This window comes from Mustela lutreola, chromosome 15, assembly GCF_030435805.1.
Source record: "Mustela lutreola isolate mMusLut2 chromosome 15, mMusLut2.pri, whole genome shotgun sequence".
In the NCBI taxonomy this organism is placed as follows: Eukaryota; Metazoa; Chordata; class Mammalia; order Carnivora; family Mustelidae; genus Mustela; species Mustela lutreola.
Window position 1 is genome coordinate 2040690 of NC_081304.1, and position 25083 is coordinate 2065772.

The following is a 25083-nucleotide window of genomic DNA, read 5'->3' on the forward strand; positions in this document are numbered from 1 at the left end:
AGTTGGTAGGGCTTTATTCCTTTATTCCTTTGTTTTCCTCCCAGACAACCGAACAGTGTATGGCTTCCCCCCGCTGCACGCGTTTGCGCACACACACACACACACACACACACACACACAAACACTCTCACACACACAGGGGGGTTTTGAGGAAGTCTCCTCTCCCAGGAGCTCCCCCTACATCCCGACGACATCCCCAGGAGGGTAGGAGGGACCACAGGTCCCACAGGATCTGCCGGCTTCAGACACTGACTCAGCTTGCCCAAGAAAGAGGTGGGATGTGCAGCCTCAACCAAGACACAGCTCCCTGCTTCCTGCGTGTCACTCGGGCTCCCTCCGGGCTCAGGGACCCTTCCCGGACTGGCTCAGTCCTGCCAGGAACTCAGCTACGTCACCATAATAATAACATCCGCCACCATTGATCTGTGCTGGCCCCACGCCAGGCCTCCGCGGAGTGCCCCCCCCCCTTCCCGTCTGATGACATCCGTACGTGTCTCACGCTAGGTCCTGCAGCTGGCAAATGGTGGGGCCGATGCAGCGGTTGGGGGCTGACTTTGCTAGCTGAGCCCTTTCTCTCCCTACGGGGCTCACCCTGGACCCTTACCGACATTGTTGTGGGGGAGGGGGATGGGCCCAGAAAGCCGAAATCCCGCCTCGCTGAACCATAAATCATTTAATGTCCACGCTTCGGGCCCAGCCAGACACGGTCTTGGAGGGATCCTCCTACAGCCACCAGTCGTACATGCCAATGTTTCAGGAAAAGTGCATGAAATTGAAACTTAAAACCAAGAAATTTCCAACCACCAGAGCTGGGAAGCTCTTGGGTCCCCGCTGTCTGGGAGAGCGTCCCACGACACGTAGCAGGCACCAGAAGAGTTTCCACTGAGTGCGCAAGGGAGTGAGTGGAAACTCAGAAGGCCAGGTTGTGCGTGGCTGGACGTCGTGGAGCCACTTCGGCCGAGACAGTAAAGCAGGTAAAATAAAAACGAGCATCCCGCCCGCCGTGCGCTGGGAGGCTGGGCTGCTTCCCCTACCAACCGGAGAAAGGCGTGTGAAGGGTCTTGTCTCGTGCAGACTTAGAAGCCGCTGACTCATGGAGTCTCCTCTGTGCCCTGGACGTGCCCAAGGAGCCCCCGGTATCAGCCCCTCAACCTGAGCCCCAGGCACCTGGCAGCCTACAACCCCTGCCCCCCCACCCTGAGCTCGTCAGTGGCAGCGGGTCCCCTGGGCGAGGGCTCCCGCTCTATGGGAAGGAGCCCGCGTTCCTCTCCTCCCCGCCTGAGTGATGGCTTCCGAGCCCAGGCCTTCCAACAACTCTAATCCCCTGCGGGTCCACACCATTTGCATTCTGGAACACCTCCACGCCTCTCCTCACCCTCTCCTGACCGTTGGCAGATGGTGACCTTGACCTGCGCGGACCATCGCACCAGCCAGATGCTGCCAGCTTGACGGAGAGAACCACGTCGAAGCACGCTGGGGTCGGCCGGGCGGGGGCTCCAGGGCTGTCCGAGAACCGCCTTCCGAGTTTACGAGCCCTCGGAGGGCAGCGACGGCCGCGGTGGCAGGAATGGCTGAGAGCCCGCTCCACGTCCTTCCGTGCGGAGTTCAGAAATCCTGCAGCAGGTTCGCCGGAACACCAGGGCCGGGTGCTCCGTCTGTCCTCTCCTGCACTGCCGACCTCCGCCGGGCTGGACACCAGGCCCCTCTTGGAGAGCACGGGAGAGCCCCCTAAGTGCTGGCTTCCGGGACAAGCACCCCGACCTCGTTGCTGCCGCCCCCCCGGCTGGCAGACGTGTGTCCCTGCCGGCCTCGACGGTGTCCCTCCGGCCCAGGGGCGGTGCCGCACCACCAGCGGCCCCTCACCCGCCCCACCGGGGAAGAACCAGGACTCACGCGAGCTCCTCCCTCTGGGAGCTCCTCAACCCAAGTCACCAAGTCCCGACCATGTGATCCCCTAACCTATTCTCAAATCCGTCTTCCTGTCCCCGCTGCTCCCCTAACCGTCCCACACCACTGCCAGCAGCAGCCTTCCAGCCAGCCCTCCTCTGCAGGCCTTGCTCCCCTCAAGCCCGCCCCCCAAGGAAGGGTTCTCAGGCAGGACCCCTACATGCAGGGTTACAGCTGAGCCTCCTTGCCCACAGGAGGAGACCCCGGCCCCCAGCCGGCCTGCAGGCCTCCATCGCCCCCAGCAGGGGCTACGCCAGCCCTCACCCCTCTCCAGGGTCGTCACCTCCCAGGAAGCCCTCCTGACTGCTGAGACCCAGGCACCCCTTTGCCTTGGCTTGGGTGTCTCTGGTCCCCTTGGCCCTCGCCTGCTACCCTGAAGGTACACTTCCACCCGAGCCGCCCGGGGGACAGACGGAATGCTCTCTGGGACAGAGAACACCGCCTCAGTCCTCTCCAGCCCCGGCAGCCGGCCTGCCCCCCGTCGACGCTCTGGAAATATTTGCTGAACTGAGAGTAAACTTGATGAATATTTACACTGTACCACATGCCCACGGTTCCGCCTGGCACCCAGAAACTCCCGCTCAGAGAAAAGTGAGACAAGCCTTCGCGAGAAGGGCTCGTGTTCATGCCCATAAAACTCACGTTTATTGGGGTCGCCACCCTGGCCCCGCTGTTGGACTCCAGGGGAGGGCAGGGCAGGAGAGAGACCACCCTGAGCTTTGTCCCATGGGAGCCTGAGCCAGCCCGGAGGAGAGAAGGGAAACCCCCGCTGGAAACAGGGAGTCTGGGGGCCTGCAGGGGCCCCGCTGGCCCAGCTAACAACCGTTGACCATGACCATGACCGGGGAGGCCCTGCCATGACCGCGGTGGGTTTAGTAGGGCCTTCCCAGTGGACGTGGACTTGTAAATTCTGTGGAGAAGCAGGGGCCCCGTCTCCTCCATGAGCGGCCGGTGAGAAGCCCCCCAGCCCAGATTCTGTGGACCTGGCCCGACGTGCCTCTGCCGCTGGGTGTGAGCGGCTCGGCCTCCATCCCTCCTCTCACGGCTCCTCTGCCACCCGGTGTCCCAGATCAGAGAGCTCCTGCCCTTGCCGGCCAGGGACCCCACACTCCGTGCAGAGAGAGCAAGGCTGGGTACGCCAAGGCCGGGCACGCCAAGGCCATAGCTTGCCCCTCAATTCTCCCTCCACTGGACACGTGTATGGTCTTGGGCTTCTCTGGACCCCCCTCGGTTTCCTCGTGAGTTAACTGAGGACAGTCGCCCGGCCATGCCTTATGGGCAAATGGATGAATATGGACAGAGGGCTTTGTGAAGGGACAGCTTCTTGTTTTAAGGCAGGGTTATCATTGCACAGGTGCCCAAGAAGAGGGCAGAAGGGGCAACTTGGGTAGGGCCCCTCCCCCAGCAGAGCTGGGCAGCAGGGTCCTGTCCCCTGGCCAAAGTGGGTAGACGGGTTCTGTCAGCAGAGTCACTCCACGGAGGCCCCCCGGGGCTTGTTGCTGTCAGAGCTGCCCCATGCCCGCCCCCCCTGAGCCCAGCGTCATGTCAAAGGGGAAGGAGAAGTCCCATGGCTTGGCTCTGCTCTGAGGGTCAGCTGTCTGAGGTCCTGCTGATTCTCACCTGGTGGCAGCCAGAAGCCCGTTTCCTCCGCTCTGGGGACAACCTGTGGGAGCCACACACCCCTATACCTCATGTGGGGTGTGGAGCCACAAGAGAAAAGTGCACACATCCCATCTGGACAGCCCAGTGCCTGGTCACAAAGCGAGGTCCTCCACAAAATACCTTCCAGACCAAGAAACAGGACACGGACAGCGTTGCAGGGGCTGTGGAAAACACAGAACCGAAACCAAAACACAACTTGGGAGCGTTGCAGGAAGCGTCTGAAATGCCAGCCCTGTGTTGCTGCAGAGTGTCCCCCCCCATCCAAGCTGAGATGCCAGCTCAGCCCACAGGGGCCTGCGGCGTGTCCCCCGGAGCAGCTCGGAGCCCACAGAACCCACGTGTGTTCCAGAGCTGCCTTTCTCTCTTCCGAGTCGAGTCGGGAGTCCCCCATTCCGACCCCGCCCCTCTGCTCCCCAACCCGCCTGCTTCAGGGGTGGCTATTTAAAAAGGCAGGGCAGGGCGCCTGGGTGGCTCAGTGGGTTAAGCCGCTGCCTTCGGCTCGGGTCATGATCTCAGGATCCTGGGATCAAGGCCCACATCGGGCTCTCTGCTCAGCGGGGAGCCTGCTTCCTCCTCTCTCTCTGCCTGCCTCTCTGCCTACTTGTGATTCCTCTCTGTCAAATAAATAAAATCTTTTAAAAAATAAAATAAAAATAAAAATAAATAAAAAGGCAGGGCAGACTGCTAGCTCAGAGTCAAGGGGTGGGTGGGCCACGTGCCCCTGTCCAGTGTTGTCCTGCATCTTCTGAGGACCCCCTCAGCGCCCACCCAGAGGCCCACTCTTGCCCACCCCTAGGGGAGTTTTTCACGTTCAGGTGAAAACTCTAGACCAGTTCATGGCCTTGGTCTGGGGAGAGGACAGACCCAGGAGACTCCACGGGTGGTTCAGCCTGAGCACAGCACCAGGCTCGGACTTAGGCCCACTCCCCACCAGCCTCTTTTGCCCTGCCTGACCTGGGAAGGTCACCCACTTCCACCAGGAGCCCAGGAAGCCGGCGGGCACCGGCTGGTCACTGTGTGTTCAGGTGTTCGCCAGCGGACTGTTAAACGCAGCATTAAAATGTAAATGACACAAACTTATAATTAAATAAACTATATTAAGGATAAAGGTAATGTTCAGAACTCATCAATTTCTAATTATTTTTATTATGTGTTACTATTACCTATGCCTGTGAGGTATCTTGCACCTACTGCATATTTACAGTGGGAGCCCCCCCCTCTCCCCCCCACCCCGCCCCGCAATCGTGGGGGACTCTCTGCCCTCTGCGCCTCTGGGCTCTCACACCCAGGCCAGGAGGGAAGGAGCCCGGCGTCCCGGACCTTCCGACCGGCTGGCTGGCCAGCCTGGGCTCCTTCTCTGAGGGTTTGTGTTTGCCCAGCCCCAGAGCTCTTAGATACCTCCGAGCCCTGGGGCGGAGGAGCAAGCCGCAGACTCCACCACGCCCTAAGTCTCCCCGGCCCAGGATCCTGGGCCGGCGGAGTGGATTGAAAGAAGGCAGAGGGATGCGGCAGCAGAGCCCTCCACCTCCGGGTCACAGCGGCCCCGCGGACGCGCAGGGGTCCCCCATAGCGCCTTCTGGCGGACACAGCGCTTCAGAGGGCGCCGGGCGGAAGGGTCGGGCCCCTGACCGCGGCCGCCTCCTCTCGGAGCCCCACACCTCGCTGCCACGGCCGCAGACACCGCCCCAGGGGCCCTCCTCCAGCTCGGAGGCCCGCTACTCCTTCCCCTGCGGGGCGGCCCTCAGTGCCACGTGCCCGGGTCCCCTCTCGGTGGTGAAAGCCCGGGTCCCCGTCGTGGGCGCGGCTCAGGACGCCAGGCCGAGCCGAGGGATCCCGTTCCGGCCGCGCAGCCTGCGTGTCTCCCCGCGGGCTCTTCTCCCGCTCCCGCGCGCCCTGCCTCTCGGCCCCGACAGTCTCGCCCCCGGGGCCCGGCGCGGAGAGGTCCTCCCGAGTCGCCTTCCAGCCTCGGGAGATCCGGGCGTAAACCCGCAGGGGCGCTGGTGGCCAGTCCCCTCCCGCGGCCCCGGGCCCCGAGGCGCAGAACGAGCACAGCCCCCGGGGCCGCGGGGCTCGGAGCCCAGGACTGCGGCGTGCGGCCCGCGGGGTCCCTCTGGCGCCGGCAAGCGGAGGCCGAAGGACGCGCGGGCTCCGGGAAGGTTCAGGACCCAAGCGCCACAGAACGTGGGCGGTGGGGCACCCGGGAGCACGGGTCGGACGCGACCGCCGAGTGGCACCGAGGAGACCGGGGTTTCTCCAAAAGGTCTCAATGAAGCCGGCTGCGCTTCACACCCGCGGGGCGGCGGCCCAGCCCCCGCACCCTGCAGCTGCCTGAGGGTCCCTGGGGCTGGGAATCCGCCCCCCAGCGCAGGGCCCGACTTGGGGGGGGAGGGTCTGGGCCGTCAGCGGGGCTGCGGGACCGCGGCTCTAGGCAGGGCTCGCACCGTCGCCCGGAGCCCGACCTCGGGATCCTGGCACGGTCACCTTCTGCGCGCACTGGGAGCTCGGAACTCCGATGGCCCGGGGCGCGCCAGCGACTTGGGCCTGTCCAGAGCCCCGAACCGGGCGTCCCAACCCGGACGGGAATCTGGGAGCCTCCCCTGGCGGCGCCGCTACTCAGAAAACAGGTGCCGGGAGGGGGGCGGGAGCGGCCGGGGGTGACTCCCGGTGGAGGGTCCACCGTGGGGGGGCTCCACACGGGCGACGATCCGGCCGTGCGCTGGGACCCGTCTACACCTGCCCTGGGCGGAGCAGTGGGCCGAGCTGGGGCTCTCGGGGCCCAGAGAGCGCGACGCGCACACGGACACGGACGTGCACGCGCGCCCCCGCGACAGGAAGGCGCTCCGGGAGCGCGGAGGGTCGGGCCGCCGGGCCCCCAGGAAGCGCGGCCGCTCAGCTCCTCCCCGGGGGCCGCAGGGAACCGCCTGCCCGGAATCGGCCGGCTCCGCGGGCGGAAAGGCTCGATCCGAGAAGTGCCCGCGCGCCCCGCGGGCTCCGGGCGGGGGACGGTGCTGCCATTCCCCCCGGGACGTAGCCGGGTCCCCAAAGCCCCGGGCCTGTGGGAGGGGGCAGGAGAGCCCTGAACGAGGTCGTGGAGAAGTCCCCCGACCCCAGGTGTAGACCGGCTTTCCAACCCCACGTGCGCATCCAAGAACCTTGCGGCAGCGCCGCGACCCCCCTCTCTGGACTCAGCGGCGGTGCGAGGCTCCGCTCCCCAGCGCTCCTCACCCGACGCGCGAGTGTAGACGCTTTGAGCCCTTGGGGACCCGGTCCCGCCTTGAATGCCCCCGTCCCGGCCCCCGAGGGTGTTCTGTGGGGCCAAGCGGGTTGAACCGAATTCTGTCTCGCGGGCCGGCCGCCCACAACCCCGTCGGAGACTTGGGGACATCATGCAGGTGGCCCATCCTGTAGTCCCAGTCCCCCCCCCCCCGCCCCGACCCCGCGCGCGGCTCTCGGAGCCTTCGGGGAAGCGGTGCGGGCTCGGCGGGACCGGGGGGGTGGGCGGGGGAGACCGCAGGAGGCGCCCCCACCCCCGCGCGCGCCAAGGACCCCCGCCCGGCGCCGCGGGCCGGGCCGCAGACAATTAAAGCGGGATTCCTCCCCCGCTGACGTCGGCAGCGCCGAGGCCCCTCCCGCGGCGGCATAAAAGGCGCGGGCTCCGCAGCGCGGGCGGCAGTGAGGGCCGGGCAGCGCGGCGGTGCGGACTGCGCGGCCGAGCAGCGCGGCGCCCAGAGCGCGGGCCGCCCGCCGAGCCCCGCCGAGCCGAGCCCCAGGAGCCGGGCCGGAGCGCCGGCCCCAGCGCCCGCAGCCATGCCGGCCGGCCGCGCCGCGCGCACCTGTGCGCTGCTCGCCCTTTGCCTGCTGGGCAGCGCGGCCCAGGATTTCGGGCCGACGCGCTTCATCTGCACCTCGGTGCCCGTGGACGCCGACATGTGCGCCGCGTCCGTGGCCGCCGGCGGCGCCGAGGAGCTCCGGAGTAACGTGCTGCAGCTCCGCGAGACCGTGCTGCAGCAGAAGGAGACCATCCTGAGCCAGAAGGAGACCATTCGCGAGCTGACCACCAAGCTGGGCCGCTGCGAGAGCCAGAGCACGCTGGACGCGGGCGCCGGCGAGGCCCGGGCTGGCGGTGGCCGCAAGCAGCCCGGCTCGGGCAAGAACACCATGGGCGACCTGTCCCGGACGCCGGCCGCAGAGACGCTCAGCCAACTCGGGCAAACTTTGCAGTCGCTCAAAACCCGCCTGGAGAACCTCGAGGTCCGCGCGCGCGCCACGGTCCCCCCTCCGGCTCCGGCGCCCCTCTGCCCTGCCCCACCCCCACTCCCGACCCGGCCCGACACCCCCACTCCCCCCCTCGGCCGGGCGCTGGTGCCCGGCCAGGGCCCGCCGGGAGTCTGAGGGGCCCCGCAGACGGCCACTCGCCCGAGCTCCCCGCCAGACCGCCCCCGCATTCGCCCTGAGGGGACCGCGCCGCCGGCCTCCCGGCTCGGTCCCCGCGCCGCGCGCGTAACGGTGTGGTCTCCCTCCGCCCTTGCACCCCCGCAGCAGTACAGCCGGCTCAATTCCTCCAGCCAGACCAACAGCCTCAAGGACCTGCTGCAGAGCAAGATCGATGACCTGGAGAGGCAGGTGCTGTCTCGGGTGAACACTCTGGAGGAGGGCAAGGGCGGCCCCAGGAACGACACGGAGGAGCGGGTCAAGATCGAGAGCGCCCTGACCTCCCTGCACCAGCGGATCAGCGAGCTGGAGAAAGGTAACGGGCCTGGAGGAGTGTGGGTGGCGGCTGCTGGCTGCCCTGCCGGTGCCCCGCCGGTGGGACCCTGCCTCAGGTCCGGGCTTCCAGCAGGGCTCTGCTCCAGGCTGTCAAAGCCTGAAGCTTCTCCACCCCTCCAGCCCTTCCCGCTTTCCGAGTCCCTGCCCCGGGGTTGGGGTTTCCAGCCGGTGTTCCTGATGGGGCCGGGCCCCCTGGGCTGGGGACAAATGGAGGGAGGGGAGGCGGAGTGAGGAAGGCATGCATCGGTGTGGTGGGCACCCCCCAACACACACAAGCACAGAGGATTTTTCCAAGTCTGATCATCTGTAAGTTTGCACTGTGGCTGTGGTGCTCCCTGGTAAGAAAGACTGGCTCTAGCCGGTCCCCAACCCCAGCAGGGAATGGTTGGGGATGGTCTGTTTTCTCCCACCTCCACGGCACCACTGTTGTCCTCTGGGGATCTCCGGGTTCCCCCCTTTAGTTGAGCCCCTCCCTGTGGTCTTAATTTCTGAGTGACTCGAGTGCTAGCATGCTACATGTCCTGTGGTTCCTGGGTCACCAACTCTGGCCAGCCCCACCTGCACTCTGGGGCTCCCAGACGAGCTGGGCTCAGGCTTGAAATCGCAGAAATCAAACAAGGTTGTAAAAGTGGGGGGGGGGGTGTTCCTGGGCTTGGAGCAGGGCCACGTGACCCCTCTTGGACCGCAAAATGTGCTGGATGGATTTAAACAGTGCCATCTTAAGGCACGTTATGTAACTGAAAAACAGATCAGGGGAAGGGCCGGGGGAGGGAAGGAGGGGAGATTGGGGGAATGAAAAACAGCCCCTAGAGAGGCCAGGGGCTGGATCTGCTCCACCGTGTGCTGGGGGGGCAGGAGTACAAGCTGGAGATGGTTGGGGCGGCACTGAGGGGACCAGCCCCGCCGTTCCTGATACCTGAATGGATGAGGGGGGGGTTGCTGGCCCAGCAGGACGCCTTCTAGAAATAATTCTTGGCCTGGGGGGCCTGTTTCCTTCTGGACTCCCTGGCAAGCCCCCAGCACACCCAGGAGCTGGCAGGTGTGTGTCTTCCTGGCTCTGGGCCCGGTGCCTGTGCCCACTGCTGGGTTGGAATGTTTTGCCTGGAGTCAGTCACACCAAACCCAGGGCCACAGCTACAGTGCGTGTGTAGGCTGGGAGGGGGCAGACAAGCTTTCCTGGAGACGTCTCTGGCAGGCAGGGAGCTGGTGCTGTTGGGTAAAGGGAGGCTCTTAGGCTAGGAGCCTGATTTTTCAGGAAACGCAGAGGAAGCTTTCCCTGAGAATGAGTGGCCCCGTCCCCAAAGCAGTCACCTTGGGGGGCCCTGGCTTCAGGGCAGACTCCTTGCTCCCTCTCGGCAGGGCTCCAAGCAGAGCTGCTGGACAAGCCTCAAGAGGCCAGTCTTTCCCTCCTGTAGGGAAGATAGGGTTCTGGAAAGAGCCAGAGTCCTCAGGGCTCACTGACTGGTTCAGAAGAGCCAGCAGGGCCTGCAGCACACCCGGGCGTCAAGGGGAGTGAGCTGGGCACCAGGCGCCCACTTGTCTCGGGTGGGAATCCACGAGGAGACTTTGTGAACCATATCCAGGAACCAGGTCTGCCGAAGGGGCTGCGCTGGGGGCAGCCCCCTCTTTCAGGCTGGAGGATACCTCCTCCCTCTGTGGCCACACCACCAAGGTCCAGTAGCCCCCCCCCCCATTGTGCAGGGACTCGTCCCCTGCCCAAGGCCACCGCCGTCTCCCCACCCCCATCCCAGTCCCCCAGGGGCAGCATGGGGGAGCCTGAGCGAGAGCAGGAGATCTTGGGTCAGCTTTTTTGTTCTGGCCCCGTGCCCTCGGGCAGGGCAAAGCACTTGACCCTGCTGGGCCTCCCTCTCAGCGGCTCGAGAATGGAGCTGAGTTTGCTCCTGGCTTCCCAGAGCGGGAGGGGGCGGGGGCGGGGGCGCTGAATGGGTTTCCGACCGGAACAAAGGCTTTGAGGTGCAGATGACGACGGGACTGTGTCCTGTTCTCTCCAGGTCAGAAGGACAACCGCCCCGGGGACAAGTTCCAGCTCACATTCCCGCTGCGGACCAACTACATGTACGCCAAGGTGAAGAAGAGCCTGCCGGAGATGTACGCCTTCACCGTGTGCATGTGGCTCAAGTCCAGCGCGGCCCCCGGGGTGGGCACGCCCTTCTCCTACGCCGTGCCGGGCCAGGCCAACGAGCTGGTGCTCATCGAGTGGGGCAACAACCCCATGGAGATCCTCATCAACGACAAGGTAGAGCCTCCAGCCGTCTGGTCCCGCAGGACAGCAGAGTGAGGTCCCCAGGCTCCCGCCCCCAGCCCGGCTGCTGGGCCTGCTCTGCAACCACAGATGCTGGTGGGGGGGGGCACCAGAAGGGCCAGTCGGGCAGGACTGGGGGAGGCGGAGGGGCGCCCCTGCCTACACTCCATGAATTGTGCGAAGCTGGGACTTTCCCCCACAGAGGCCTCCCGGGTGGGGGGTGGGGGGATGGCTCAGCACGACTGGAAGGTGCCCGGTCCCTCCCATTGAACCCCGGCTCCTCCTCCCCCAGCTCCGTGTAAGTGGAGGACCCCAGAGGCTCTCCCAGAGCCCAGATCGATCCTGCTCAGCCCCTCAGCCCTGGGGGGAGGCCAGATGCGGCGGAGCCCTTGGAGGGCGCAGTCTTTTCCCTCCGGGGAGGCTTCCAAGTCCCGGGTTTCTGGGGCAGCACGGGCAGCGACGGTCTCCAGCCCCGGCCGGGAACTGGAATTCAAGCCTTGCTGTTGAGGCCTGGACCAGAAACGGTGGTTCCTTTCTGGGCCCCGTGTCCTCACATCACAGGGTGTGCGGGTCCTTTTGTCTTCCGTACGATCCGACCCCCACCCCACCCCACCCCCATGCTAGAGACAGAGTGGAGTCCCAGGGCGGAGGCCTGGTGCGCGGCTCCTGGTGTCTGAGTCTCGGCAGAGGCTGTGCGGGTGTAGACCCGGCAGATCCAGCAATTTCGTGGTGGAGGAGAGCCGAGAGGCCCAGACCACAGCCGTGAGCTGAGCCCCCGCGGTGGGACTCCCCGTCCCAGGGCTGGTTGGGTAGACCGAGCAGAGGAGGGGGAGCAGGGGGAGGCCATTGTGCATTCAGGTCCACCCCAGGGTCCCCTTGACAAATTGTCCCGTTTCCCGTGGGACTCTGTGACCCGTCAGTGGATGGTGCTGGCGGACGGTAAGTTCGCCGGGGCAGGTGCCGAGAGAATTCAGAGTCACTCTTGGTTATTTATTTTAAACGTGGTGATAGGAAGAGTCACGTGGTGACGATCGCTGATCTGCGCTGTGCCCCTGAGCACGTCACACCGCGTGTGTTCTCCTCCCTCCCAGGTGGCCAAGCTGCCCTTCGTGATCAATGACGGCCAGTGGCACCATATCTGCGTCACCTGGACCACCCGGGACGGGGTCTGGGAGGCCTACCAGGACGGCACCCAGGGCGGCAACGGCGAGAACTTGGCCCCCTACCACCCCATCAAGCCGCAGGGGGTCCTGGTGCTGGGCCAGGAGCAGGTAGGGGCCTGGGGGCTGGGCCAGATGGGGATGCTGGTTGCAGAACCAGAGGAGGGACAGCCAGGGTGGCTGAACAGGGACCAGGGGGAGAAGGAGGGAGTGGGTCAGAGACGGACGTGGTCCCCCCATTCCCAGAAAGAGCCAAGGGAAGCAAGGTACACAGTGGTTTGGGCCAAGTCCTGCTTTGGGGGGGGCTTCTCCGGCAGTACAAGCGGGTGGGCCTTGTCTCAGTGTTCTGGGGGCCGCCACACTTTCTTTGGCACGGAAAGGCCGGTCTGCCTTTAGCGATGCATAATTTATTTCCTAGAAGCGGTTTGTGTCCCCTTGGGCACTCGGAGGGACGCACCAGCAGGAGGGCCCCAGGCCTTCTGTTCCCGTGGGGCTCGGCAGAGGTGACATCTGAGCTCGTCTAGGCAGGGGGAGCAGCAGCGGTTCTACCAGGGCCCTGCTCCCACGGTGGCACACGGCACGAGTGGACCGTCTCACTGGCCGAGGGACAGGCCGCACGTCAGGCAGAGTCCAGGTGTCCCCGGGAGATGGTCGGCACCCAGGACAGACAGAGGTGGCCAGTAGTGGCCCTTTTCCTGGGCTCCCAGAGATAGGACATGACAGGGTACCTCGAGGTCAATGGAAAAGCCCCCGTTGGGGGAGACACAGGCACGTGCCCCCTTGAGAGGCCCCCCCACCCCCACAGCCCTCCACACTCAGCCTCTGCTTTTCTCCGAAGGACACCCTGGGCGGCGGGTTTGACGCCACCCAAGCGTTCGTGGGCGAGCTGGCCCACTTCAACATCTGGGACCGCAAGCTGACCCCCGGGGAGGTGTACAACCTGGCCACCTGCAGCCCCAAGGCTCTTTCTGGGAACGTCATCGCCTGGGCCGAGTCTCACATCGAGATCTACGGGGGAGCCACCAAGTGGACATTCGAAGCCTGTCGCCAGATCAACTGAGGCTCCTGCCGGCCGAGCCTCCTGCCCTCGGCCCGGCCCGGCCCGCCCGCCTCCCCCCTGCTTGTGCGGTGATGACTCTCTCGCGTCTTCTTCTCTCCCTCTCCCCAGGAGTGACTCAAGGCCCACGCACACGCACGCACACAGCCCGGGTCGCCCTTGTGCCCGGGAGGCGCCCCTCCAGGGCCTCAGCCCACCCCGCTGCCCGGCGGCTGCAGCACGGGGCCAGGCAGCCGTAGGTGAGGATATGCTTGCGGCGGGTGCGCGTCGGGGGAGGCGCTTTCCTCCAGAAGGAGCTGCGCCCTTTCCTCCTGCCTCTGGTGTTGGGGAAGCTCGCCACAGGCTGCACATCGGCACTTGGGACCCTGTGAGCGGCCCCCGGGCCGCGGGGCCTCCTCCACACGCGCATCTGTCTTGGCAAAGCTTTTCCAGAGCCACGTCTCTACCGGGAAAATAAATGTCTCCCAGCGGTTGATTAAGGCGGGGGGGGGGGGGACTCTCCACACAGAAGTTCTCTTTCCTGGTGGGAGCCCACTCTCTCCGCCCCGGGCCCGGGACGCTCTGGCAGTGAGGCAGGGGGTGTGTGGAGGGTTGGGGGTGGGGCTGGCCTCAGGAGGTGGGCGGACCCCGTCCAGTGCCCAGGCAGCGCCCCTTCGGGTGGCGTCTGCAGCAGCGCTGGGCCTGGGGAGCTGGTTTGCATGCCCAGCTCTCTGGCCCTGGCCCAGGACCGGGTCTCCGGCCCACAGTCGCGCGCTCTCGAGGGATCCATCTCTCTCTTTCGGCTGCCTGCTTGTGCCCTGGGAAGGCGGTGGAAGCCAGCCTGCCCTGGCCCCTCTCCTTTGGCCTCTGGCAGTGGGAGCCCAGAGGCATCCATGGTCAGCTCGACAGGGGACCTTTGAGACAAGGAAACCCACATTCCGACTGAGACCCGGCCAGTTAGGGCCGATGACCCTGGGACCCGACCCGTCAATGAGAAGGTCCAAGCCAATTTTGACAGCCATATTCCTCCCCCGCGCCCAGGCCCAGGTCCGCGGGCACCGGGCATCCTCCCCGGGGTCGGGGCCTCTGGAGGCCTCCCACGCAGGGCCCGCGGCCAGCACTGGGGCCTGAAGCCCACTCCCCCTGCTTCACAGGGCTCCGGTCTTGCCCCCCCACGGGTCACCAGCCGGTGACGCCAAGACACGACCGGTGTCTAGAACCTTGGACTTTATTTTCCCCCACGAAGAGCACCCACACGCGTTTCCTTCTAGTCCTTCTGAGGCAGGGGAAATGCGTGTGTGTGCGTGTGCGTCTGTGTGTGTGTGTGCGCGTGCGTGCGTTGAGAGAGAGAGAGGAAGAGAACTAAGACAGGCCGCACCCCGGGCGGGCTCCCTGCTCCGGAGTCCCACCTGGGGGTCGCACGCCTTGAGAGCACCCCGGACTCTCTCACTGGGAGTCTAATTAGCAGAAGGCTGGCGAGTCTTTCTAGAAATTTTCCCGCACTGTCTGGCTCGTGTGCGGCTGCAGACATTCCTTTGGGAGGAGCAGGTGTTCCCCGTCCTCGGCTCCTTCCAGGGGCACCTGTCTCCTCATGCGCAGGCCCCGTTGCGTCGGAAACCTTGTGCATCTGTGTGCGTCTGTGTTGGTGTCTCCGTGTTCGTGTCCGCGTAGGTGTGTGCGTGGCACCCGGTCGCCGAGCTGTGACGCCCGCTCCTGCTCAGAGGGTGCGGTCCCGGCGCCGCGCTGCGTGCTGTGGCTCAACAGTGGCTTTTTCTGAGACCCTTGTGCTTCGTCCGAGCCCGTCGGGTTGTGGCATCTTTGGATCTGCAGGGATCTTCTCTGTTTGCATGTTCCCCGGGGTGGCGCGTCCCTGGCTCCCTCGGTCTGATGTGCGTCCCCTGCCTGCATGAACTTCTGGTTCCGTGTCGTGTGCCCAGTGCCACCCATCGTCCTGTGACCATCCGCGTAGCTACCGAGAAATCGCTGGAGAAGCAAGCCAAGGGTGTCGGGGGAGGTCACGGGAGGGACCCGTATCCCTCTCCCTCCTCCCCACTCCCCAAACACACCAACAAGTGTTTTTCACCTGTAGGTTGACAAGGAGCCTAAACAAAGCCCATGACTGGGACAGAGCGAGAGCTTGGAATCACCCCTCTAGACCAGGTCGGCCCCACCCCTCACTTCGGCCCCCTCTCGGCTCCTGCTTAGGCGAGGCTCAGAGGGGGCTGGGTGCTGTCCTGCCAGCACCCCCCACCAGCCCCTGCCAATCCGGACCCCAGACCACCCTCTGCCCTCGGGGGCGGGGTGGGAGCTGTCCGTCAGGACCACAAGCCATCCTCTGCCCTAGCTAGAGACGGGCAGAGCACACCCCAGACGCAATGCCTACAGTCCCTTTGGCCTCCAGCCCGTTCACCTTCCTGGCCCTCCCTTGACGCCCCCGCGGTGCCAGGGACAGAAGCTGACATTCGGCTCCCTCCCCGCCTCTAGCTGGAGCCTGTGCCAAGCCCCTTGACTCCCTCACTGTGTTAACATTTGGCACTTTGCCGGCCCCAAGAAAGGTCGATGACAGCCACAAATCTAATCTACGTAGTCTCCCATGTCCTCCTTAATCTGATCGACACTCCCTCTTGCACTGAATAACACATGCCTATCTCAGGTAAGCCGTTTTATAAACTAAGAAGATACACAGCACTGCCGAGGCGGTGTTAGCTCTTGCCGAGCTGGTGACCCACAGCTCCCTGGGGGTCCGAGGTGGGGGAGCTGCCGACAGAGGCTCTCCGGGCTCTCGGAGCTTAGATCCCACTGGAATTAAGCCTTCTTGCTTTTGATAACACAGTATTATTTCTCTTACTGTAGAAGAAAAAGTTTATTACCAAACAAGAGTATTTTTATGAAAGAAAAGGACAAACCTATAAAATTAACTCACCTTATATCTCCCTGGAAAATACTTTCAGGCTCCGCCAAAACATAGGACCGAAAGCATGTATTTTGGAAGAAAGAGATACATTTTGTATGCTTTCTTTTCCTTTTGTAGATTCCCCGTTTATTTTCTAAGATTGCAAAGATCACTTTGTCACCAGCCCTGGGACCTGAGACCAAGGGGGTGTCTTGTGGGCAGTGAAGGGGGGAGAGGCTGGCGTGAGGTTCAGTCATTCCAATGAGCTCCAAAGAGGGGCCGCCTGCGCTCAGAGGTGTTGGGGACCAGGATGCGAATTGGCCATTTACGGTAGACCCTTTGCCTTGGAGCTGGCTTAAGTCAAGGACTTGATCATTTCCAATCCTGGTAGGAAAAACTAGGGTTACGTGTTGTTAACACGAAGAAGAGCGTATCCTTTAGAAGTTCATGGCAACCAGAATGTGGCTTGACACAGCCGTGGATCATCTCTTCAAACACAGTGTGTAAATCTATTCAGCTAACGACAGGAAATGTGTCACTTCCATGCACCGTGAACTTAAGTACAATTTGTTGAAGGGGAACAAGTCATTGAGGAGGAAAAAAAAAAAAAAAGCCCAATACTTAGAGTCCCAATTTTGTCTTATTTGCCAAAAAAAAAAAAAAAAAAAAAAAAAATCCAACAAAGTAAACCCCCTCTGGTTGATATTGTTATTATGTATATACTGTATAATATGAAAGAATCGATGTATCTTACTTTTTCATTATTTGCTAACCAAAGCTGTACATTTTTCATATGATCTGCAGCCTTTTGGGTATCAAATGGGTCAAAACCATGGGACCTGCCACCTCCCATCAGCAATTCTGGAAATGCACTATTTCTACTGGTATTGCTTTTTTTTTTTCATTTTCTTGCTGAAACGACATGAATTGTTGAGTTTATTTTTACACAGTAAAGAGTGAAGAAAGACGGTGGTCTGCACGGACTGTCTCTTTTCTCAAGCTGGCCAGTGTCCCCCTGACCTGCCTCGGGGAGGGGCACCCAGGAACCCCCACCTGCAGGGCCGTGCAAGCCTCGTGTTTGTGTGGCACTGTGCCCTCAGGAGTTCCATAGCCTTTACTGACACTGGGGCGGGGGCTCCCCAGTTCTCAGGTGCAGCTGACATGGAGGCAGAAAGAGGGCAAGGGACCGCCGGCTGGGTGAAGCCTCCTGGGGGTGCAGAGTAACCCCCTTCCTCGCCTCCCCTGCAGTCCTGCTCCCTCCTGGGCGAGTGGACCATCCCACCGCCCACTGGGTCGTGGCCAATAGTTGGTTACCTCCCCTCTTCCGGGGTTCCCAGGCCCCTTCCCTGCACTCGAGGAGTATCCCCAGGTCCACATAACCAGGGAAGGGGGTGCTATGGGGACCCTGAGTCCTGGCCAGAGCTTCCCTGCTGTGAGCCAAGCTAGGCTCTGGAAAGATCTAGAGCTTGGGAGTAGCTCCAAGGGACAAAGTGACCAAGAACCGAAAAAGCCCACATGGCTGGTGGGTCTCCCCACACCCCAAAACACACACACGCACCCCCACTGGCTCCACAGACAGGACGAGACCCTCTAGCTGCTCGCTGGCACGGATGCGTGGACTGCAGACGGGCCTACGCCTTTGGCCTTGCCCACAGACTTCCTTCCCCTGCAGTGGCGCGCTCTGTCCAGGACTTGGGACCTGGGGTTTGCTGGGGTGTGAGCGACCCGCCTGTTCCCAGTGAGGTTCGGAGGGAGGAGGTGAGGCCTCTGCAGGGCTGTTCTCCCTGTCGGCCCTGCGGGAGGATCCTGTGTCCTCCAGAGCAGCCTTCGTGGGGGCGGTGTCCTCCTGCAGACCTCACACATGGCCCCCGTGGCCAGGCCCGGGGGCGTCCCCAGTCCCGGCAGCCCCAGTGGACAAGCCATCTCTTTGCCTCTCGCTCAGGGAAGCACGGGGTTATGCCCGGGATAACATCTTCAGTTTCCAATTTCTGTGAAGAGCTCATTCAAAAACTCGGGTATTTTAACCATCATTAGAAACACATTGCTTTCGGCGCCTCTCACACCTGATCCTGGCGCATCGGTGGATGACTTTGGGGCCTCGGACTGAGCACAGCCGCTCAGGAGGAGGCTGCCAGGCCCGACCGGGAGCTGGTTCCTGCAGGCATCTGAGGGGAGGGACACAGGCTTAGGACTGCAAAGCTAGAGAGTATCTTGGAAGTCCGTGATTCCTGCAGCCCGTCAGAGGCCGGAAGCTATTCTCAGCTTGCACACTTCTGGTGACGGGGACCTCACTGCCCCACGGAGAGGGTCGGTCCTGCTTTCAGAGAGCTGCCTCGGGGGTTCCGTTCATCCTGCTGTCTGTTCTCTTTCCTGTATGTCGTGTTCTGTTCCTCAGCTGGACCTGCAGGCTCTTCCCATCTGTCCCCACATGTGAAGACAGCCACCGTGGGCCCTCAGTCTTCACCGCCCCTCAGCCATCCAACCACACGGGGCAAGGGGCAACCTGTCTCCTTCGCGGCTCTGTCTAACTCTGCCCTCGAGGAGGGAGAAAGTCTATATCCAAGGCCTGTGAGATGTCTGGGCTGGGAGAGCCTTGAGTGTCAACCAGTTCAAGACTTCCGCCTTCAGGGAGGGAATCGAGACCCAGGGAGGCTGAGCTGACAGCCCCAGAGCTCGTGTGCGCCAGGCCGGAACCAGAACTCCGAGTTCCCGACTCCCAGCCCAGGGCTCTCCCGCCTGCCTCCCAGTGCACCTGTACCGTGAGGCTGACGGCCGCACCCGGCGGGCTTGTGACCAGAGGACCCTCGGGTGTGTGCACAGGGCCGGCCCCAGAGCGGGTAAACACCGGGGCTGCAGCCCCCCTTTCTGCTTCATCAAGACCCCTCATCCAGGTTCCACTCGAGGGCTGGCCCTTGCCCCTCATGGCCCCACAGGGCCTTCCCAAAGACTGTGCCCTGCCGGGGTCCTGCATCCTCAAGGGGAGCTGGGAAAGGAAGCCCAGGTTGCGGGGGGCGGGGGGGGGCGGTTTTCTCAGGTTGGGGGTTGGGCCGTGGGACATCTTGGCTGCAGCCCTGGGCCAGGGACTCCGAGGGAATGTGGCCGGTGTCAGCATCTCGGAAGGCCTTGGAGGCCAGTCGTCCTCCCCTGGCGGCTCGGGAGGGCGGCTTTCCCCCAGCCCTCCCCACCACCACCCGGGACCCTGGAGGCTCAGCCTGCACGGCTGACCTGCTCTGGGGCTTGTCACAGTCCCTCCCCAACGAGGGGGAACAGAGAAGCACCGACAGACCGGGGTGGGGGTGGTCTGGGGGTTGGTCTGAAGGACAAGGTCTGTTCCAAGTCCTGCATTTTGCCTTAAACTGCGATGCGGATCTGCCTCCTCCTCCTCCTCAGACCCCTCCCTGTCCCCTGTCCAGGCCCCCGCTGTAAGGGGCTGGTGCTCACGTCCCCCCCCGGCGTAGGAAGACAGGGTAAGGCCAGAGGGTCTCTGCAGGCCCTTCGAGCTGTCCCTGGGGCCTAAGCTCCAGCCTCCCCAATCCTTGGTACCAGGTCAGTCCCTCTGCTCTGAGCCCCTCCTCTCACAGGCCCCCTGCCTCCCCATCAGCCCCCGGCGCTGAGACCTGCCCTCGCCGGACCTTTCCACAAGCCTGATGCCTTTCAGCATCCCCGCTGTCCGTCCTCCAAGTCTCCGGCCAGACCCCTGCTCTCTCGGCCACGCACGAGTTCCCATTTCCAATCATCGGTAGCGGACCCGGGTCACGTTTTCTCCCTGGAACTTTGCTAACCACCACGGAAATCAGGGTACACAGAAGTCCCCGGGGCAGGGCCCGCACCTCCGAGGTCCGGAGCACAGAACTCCTTGCCGGGACCCAGTCACCCTACCCTTTCGGAGCTGGGCCTCCCAGCAAGGAGAGCCTGGACTCCAGGCGCCTCCCTTCCGGGCAGGGTGCAGGGCATGGGAGCAGACAAGGAAGCGAGACAATGAAAAGTCACGATTCATTCATTTCTCCATGAAGGACACACGAGCAGGCACCTGGGCCCAGTGCCCGGTGGGTGGGTCTGCCGGGTGGAGGAGGGGCCGGCTCCCGAGGGTTACAGGCCAGGAGGCGCCCCTACCCAGGCGGGGGAGGGCGAGGGAGGGCGGGGGAGGGCTGGTGTGAGTTTGCAGGCTTGCATGCCGATAAGACATTGCCAAGGAAGCCGTCTGTCCCCCGTTTGATTCCCGTGCTTCTCAATTCAGGCCAAGGTGGGGGGCCATCTGCTAAAGTGGGCACAGATAAAACATTTTCGCTGTGCAGAAAATTGGCTTCTGAGGGGAGGCTGTGAGCTCAGCACAGAAGCAGCCTGCAGAGTTGCTGCCAGAGGCTCTGGGCAGCGCGGGGCTGCAGGGAGAGAGGCGCGGGGGCGACGCAGCCCTCAGGAGCACCCCTGCACCTCTGCACCCCTGCACCCGGCCCAGGCTCTGGCCCCCAGCAATCGGTGCTCCCGGGCTCCAAGCCCCTTCTTAAAACCTCCGGGCCGTGGCATAGGGGTCTCTTCAAGTGTCTTAACAGCGTTACTGAGACGTAATCCACCCAGGTTCTACCCACTTCAGGTATACGATTCAATGGCTTTTACGCGTTGCAGTACTAGTTTTTTGAAACGTTGCGGTAAACGCACATAACACACAATTTAATGTTACTCAAGTGTGCGATTCGACGGCTTTAATCACATTCACGATGTTGTGCAAAGAGCACCACCATCTAATCCCCCCAGACGCTCTCTCCCTGCGAAGCCTTCACGTCCCCTCCCCCTCCCCCAGCCCCCGGTGACCTCTGACCTGCTTTCTGTCCCTAAGAGTCGGCCTCGTCCAGGCCCCTCTTAGCAGGGGCACCAGACAGCACTGGTGCTTCTGCCTCGGGCTCACGTCCCTGAGGAGCGCGCTCCCTGCAGCAGGCGGCAGGCCGGCCTTCCTTTTCAGGGCTGAGTCGTACTCCCCCAGGCAGCCGGGCCTCACCGGCGTCTCCCTCCACCGGTGGATGGGCCCTTGGGCTGCGCGCCCGCCTTCCGGATGCTGGGAGCAGAACTGCTGTGCACACGGGCGCCCCGGGATCCGTTTCTGGCCCTGCTTTCAGCCATGTGGGGTGCACACCTCGAAGTGGGATCGTCTGGGATTTCTATGTTTAGGGCCTGGGGGAGCTGCCAAACTGCTTTTTATAGTGGCGGCACCGCTCCGCGGTCCCCCCAGCCGTGCACTAGGGCTCCGACTCCTCTACCAACATTTGCTGCTTCTGTTTTCTCTGGTTTTCTCTCTCTGTCTCTCTTTTTGTTTTTTTTCGATAGCAGCCGTCCTAATAGGTGTGAGATGGGATCTCGTGGCTCTGACGTGCATTTCATAGTGATCTGTGGTACTGTGACACACGGGTGCGGCACCAGGTACAGTGATTTTTCGTGTGCCCATTGGCCCCTGGAGTATCTTCTTTGGCGAAATGTCCATCCAAATCCTCTGTCCGTTTTTCAGATCAGGTGTTGGGTTTTTTCTGTTGTTGAGTTGTAGGTGCTCTTTACACGTTCTGGTCACAGATCCCTCATCAGACCTACGGCTTCTGAATATTTTGTCCCACGCCACGGGCTGTCTCTTCACTTTCTCAGTCGTGCCCTCCAAGGCATGAGCGTTTGTTGCACGGATGAAATCCAAGTTACGCATTTTTTTCTTTTCTTCCTCAGGCTTTTGGTGTCAGAGCCAAGAAATCATCTTCCCTAAATCTCACCCATCCCAGCCCCTCGCCCTGCCCGTGCGTGCCCGGGACTCCTCCGCAGGCCACACGCAGGGGGTCTGCCAGGCTCCGTGTCCCCGCCTCCCCGGGGCTTCAAGCAGAAGCCCCTTCTGGCTTGAACATTCTTGGCTCTGGGCTTTGCTCTTCAGAATTTTGGTTCTCTAAGAATCACAGAATGTTAGCACAGATGTAGAAAGAAGGAAAAAAACCCAGAAATGCTCTTTGAAGTAAGAGTTGACTTGCTTTCACATTCTGGGGGAACAGCAGAACTCTGACCCGCGCTGCCAGTTAGGAAAATACCCCCATGGCTTTCGTTGATGGGAAAAGGCAGGCCCTGCCTGCAGGGTCCAGGCAGGAGGAGAGGGGCGAAAGGAAGAAGGGGGCGCCCGTGGAACAGGGGGCGGGGAGAGGAAAGATGCGACATTGCAGGCAGGGGGGGCAGGGATGGGGGCCCTCGGAGGCCACCTGTGTCACCTGTGATGCGCGCTCGCCACCCCTGCCGGACGACTCACGGAGGATGTCCGCCGCCCAGAACTACCTGCGTGAAGGGTGCTTTGCGCCGATGAGGGAGTCGGGTGGCGTCCAGCCTGGGCCACCCCGAGCACGCGGCAGAGGCAGGAAAGGTGAGGGGGTAACCAGGAGAGACGTGGGAACGCTCACGGGGCACGGGTTTCCAGCATTTGAGGGTGGGGCTGTGCCCTGCTCAACAGTGTTTCCCCAAACTCATGTCCACCCACAACCTGCGAGTCTGGCCTTATTTGGAAACAGTCTGTGGAGACACGATCCAGGTAAGCAATGACGGGTGTCCTCGCAGAAGAGGGAAGTTTGGCCAAAGACACAGAGACGCCGAGGGAAGGCCCAGAGCACACAAGGGTGGAGACAGGCCTGACGTGTCCCCGAGCCGCAGGACGCCCAGGGGCTGCTGGAGGCTCTGGCGGCTGATGGGAGAACGCAGGCCAGATGCGGTCTCACGGCCTCCAAAGGGACTAGCAGCGAGGGGCCGCTCAGTCAGCTGAGCATCTGACTCTTGATTTCCTCAGGTCATGGTCTCAGGGTCGTGAGATCGAGCCCCACATCGGGCTCTGTGCTCAGGGCAGAGGCTGCTTCAGATTCCCTCTCCCTCTGCCCCGCTCCCGCTCTCTTGCTCTCTCTCAAATGAATAAATAAATCTTGAAAAGCAAAGCAAGAGAGGCCCCTAAACCTGGAGGCCTGGGAACACCGGAGGGCTGATGCTGGCTGGCCGTGGGGTCCCTGTCTTTAGTCGGGGGCCGGATCCTACCACCAAAAGGAGTCAGCCCCGCTGTGGACAGAGCCACGGGCGGGCTCTGAGCACCAGCTTCTCTGCTGCTTAGTGCTCAGGGGTCACCAGGCTCTGGCCCGTTGGCATCTGGCAGTGGGAAGCGGAGGCGGAAGAAGCTGGTCACAACCACCTGTGTCCTTCCCCCGCCCGCCCACCCCAGCTCTGGTCTCCAAGTGCTACAGCAAAGAGAGGGGTTCAGTGTGGGCTCACGGGTGCCAGTACAACCACGAGAGGTTTGGGAGGCCTGGGCTCCCCCCACAAGCTGTCCCTGCCCTCCAGCCCGGCGGGGCGCTGGTGCGTGACTCAGAGCCTGCTGGCTATGGGGTGTGGTGGCGGCACTGGGGACAGGGGCAGGACATGAGCGGGGCCCAGAAGGGGTGGCAAGAGGTCTGCCGAGTAACCGGGATCCAGGACGGAGCCTGAGGCCCGGCGGGGAAGGCAGGCCGGGCGTGGCCACGTGCATCCTGGACAGCGGGACCAGGCAGAGGGACTGGTCATGTTGAAGGACCTGTGGGCGCCTGTGCAGCCACAGAAGGGACTGGTGTGGCAGGAGCCGCGCGTGCAAGGAGAGAGAGAAGCAGCGGGGGGCTGGGGGGGTGGGCGGAGCAGCGGGAGGTCAGGTCACGTGGGGTCGTGCTGATTGCTGGCCCCTGACAATTTCAGGGCTAAACAATGACACTGAAGGCTGACGTCGACTAGATGTTGGTGACCGAGATGGATCACGACCAAAGCAAGGGCTGCCCACAGTCACATCGGGGCGCGGACAGGGCGCACACGCTGTCCTGACTCAGGGACGGCCACACGTGCCCTTTCCTCCTGATGTGAACGCACCTACCAACGTCAGCCCCAGCTTTGCTCTGTTTTCCTGCCTTCTAGACAAAAATGACTAAGACACAGCCAGTGGAATCGCGGTTTCCTTGCCCCTCCCCCACTGAGACCCCCACACTGGGTCTTTTCTGTCCTTGCCGAGGACACAGCCCTTGGCTCCCTGCGCTGTGCAGACTCGCCGGCTCCAGTCCCCGGCAGGTGGCTTCCTGGGGTCTGTGGCTGGGAAGCGCTGTGGGTTTTACTTTGAATGGTGCGGGAAGCCACCAGATGGTTTTAAGCAAGGAGAAGTAGGTAGTGATTTTTGAAAGAAACATTCTGGGAGACGAGTCAGGACGCTCTGTCTGGGAGTGCAAGGGACAGCATCTGGGGCAGGGCTCTCCCCGGCTGCTTGTGCGGGCGGGGCGCCCTCTGCCCTGCGGGCCGGGAAGGAGGGCGGTTGGGGGCAGACAGGTGGGCCTCTGCGTCCTGGAAGGGGATTCCCAGGGGCTTCAGAGATAAGCCATCGGCCACAGGGAGCGGGACAGGGCTGTCTGCACCCTCCACGCAGTCCGGACACAGAGCATCCCACCGGAGGAGCCCCGACGTGCCTACCCCGCTGCCACCTTTAACTCCCTCTGGGCCGAGAGGCCATCACACTCAACACACCCTTCAAGACAGACTTTGTCGACAGAACAAAACCAACCCCAGCCTGCAGGCACCGAGGGACCAGGACGCCTGTGGTCCAGTCCCCATTCTGCCTCGATGTCCAACATGGTGGCGGCCTCACTCGTGTCCAGATGGATGGTAAAGTCATTCCCATGACCCTGGAGAACAGGGTCGGGGGGGACTGCTTAGGCTCAGCCAGGAGGGCTGAGGACCCAGACTTGTGGATCCCTGACTATCCCCAATGTGGGCTCAGAAGGGGGCAAGCTAGGGGCTTCTCCTGGTGGCCAGGCCACAACATGTCCCCTTGTCCTGTTAGGGTGAAACCATGTGGTGTGTGTATATGGTGGTGGTATTGGGGTCCTCCTTGGGTTTCCCGTCCTCTAGTGTGCTCTCCAAGTAGATCAGAGGTAAAGGGTTGGGACTCGGCCCCTGGCTGCCTCCCTGTCTAATTTGGCCACTTTTCCTGTTTCTCCAAGGACCCTCCTGCCCCTGCAGGGGGGGGCGACAGGTAGGTTCCTCAAGCCTCATTCTGACCCTGTTCCCTGCCCCTGCACCCCCGGCCAACAGGAGAAGGTCAAAGGAACTTGGGGCCATAGGAAGGAGCGTGGAGGACTCCGTGCAGCCCCAGGACCAGGTCCGCAGGATGAAGGTGGAGTCCGGGAACCAGCGGCTGCACCAGCACCCGGCACACTGGTGCTGAGCCCCGGGGCTGCTGCCGGGTGTGGGCGCTGGGGAAGCCACGACTCCCGGCCCGTCAGGAGTGGCCATTCCCATTCATACCCAGGGGTCCACCTGGCGCTGGAGCGTCCACAGACCTTCCCCGAAAACC

At 62.9% G+C, this 25083-nt stretch overlaps 1 protein-coding gene and 1 long non-coding RNA gene across 2 annotated transcripts; one reads left to right on the forward strand and one right to left on the reverse strand.

Moving 5' to 3' along the window:
• Positions 1-658: 658 nt before the first annotated feature.
• LOC131816669 (uncharacterized) lies at positions 659-3964 on the reverse strand. Its single transcript, XR_009348137.1, has 2 exons — positions 3568-3964; positions 659-1705 (listed from the first exon to the last, which is right to left on the reverse strand). It is a non-coding gene; the product is annotated as an uncharacterized LOC131816669 (long non-coding RNA).
• A 3328-nt stretch (positions 3965-7292) lies between these two features.
• On the forward strand, positions 7293-16695 carry NPTX1 (neuronal pentraxin 1). Its single transcript, XM_059148849.1, has 5 exons — positions 7293-7860; positions 8149-8356; positions 10389-10633; positions 11731-11910; positions 12638-16695. The coding sequence occupies exons 1-5, from the start codon at positions 7417-7419 to the stop codon at positions 12857-12859; spliced, it is 1299 nt and encodes a 432-aa protein (XP_059004832.1). The 5' UTR covers positions 7293-7416; the 3' UTR covers positions 12860-16695.
• The last annotated feature ends 8388 nt before the right edge of the window (positions 16696-25083 follow it).

Excerpts from the sequence above, each read along its gene's own strand:
- NPTX1 (XM_059148849.1), top strand. The coding sequence starts at position 7,417 with ATGCCGGCCGGCCGCGCCGCGCGCACCTGTGCGCTGCTCGCCCTTTGC. Across the intron at positions 10,634-11,730 it reads AGATCCTCATCAACGACAAG|GTGGCCAAGCTGCCCTTCGT; the intron begins GTAGAGCCTCCA and ends CCTCCCTCCCAG. Across the intron at positions 11,911-12,637 it reads TGGTGCTGGGCCAGGAGCAG|GACACCCTGGGCGGCGGGTT; the intron begins GTAGGGGCCTGG and ends TTTTCTCCGAAG.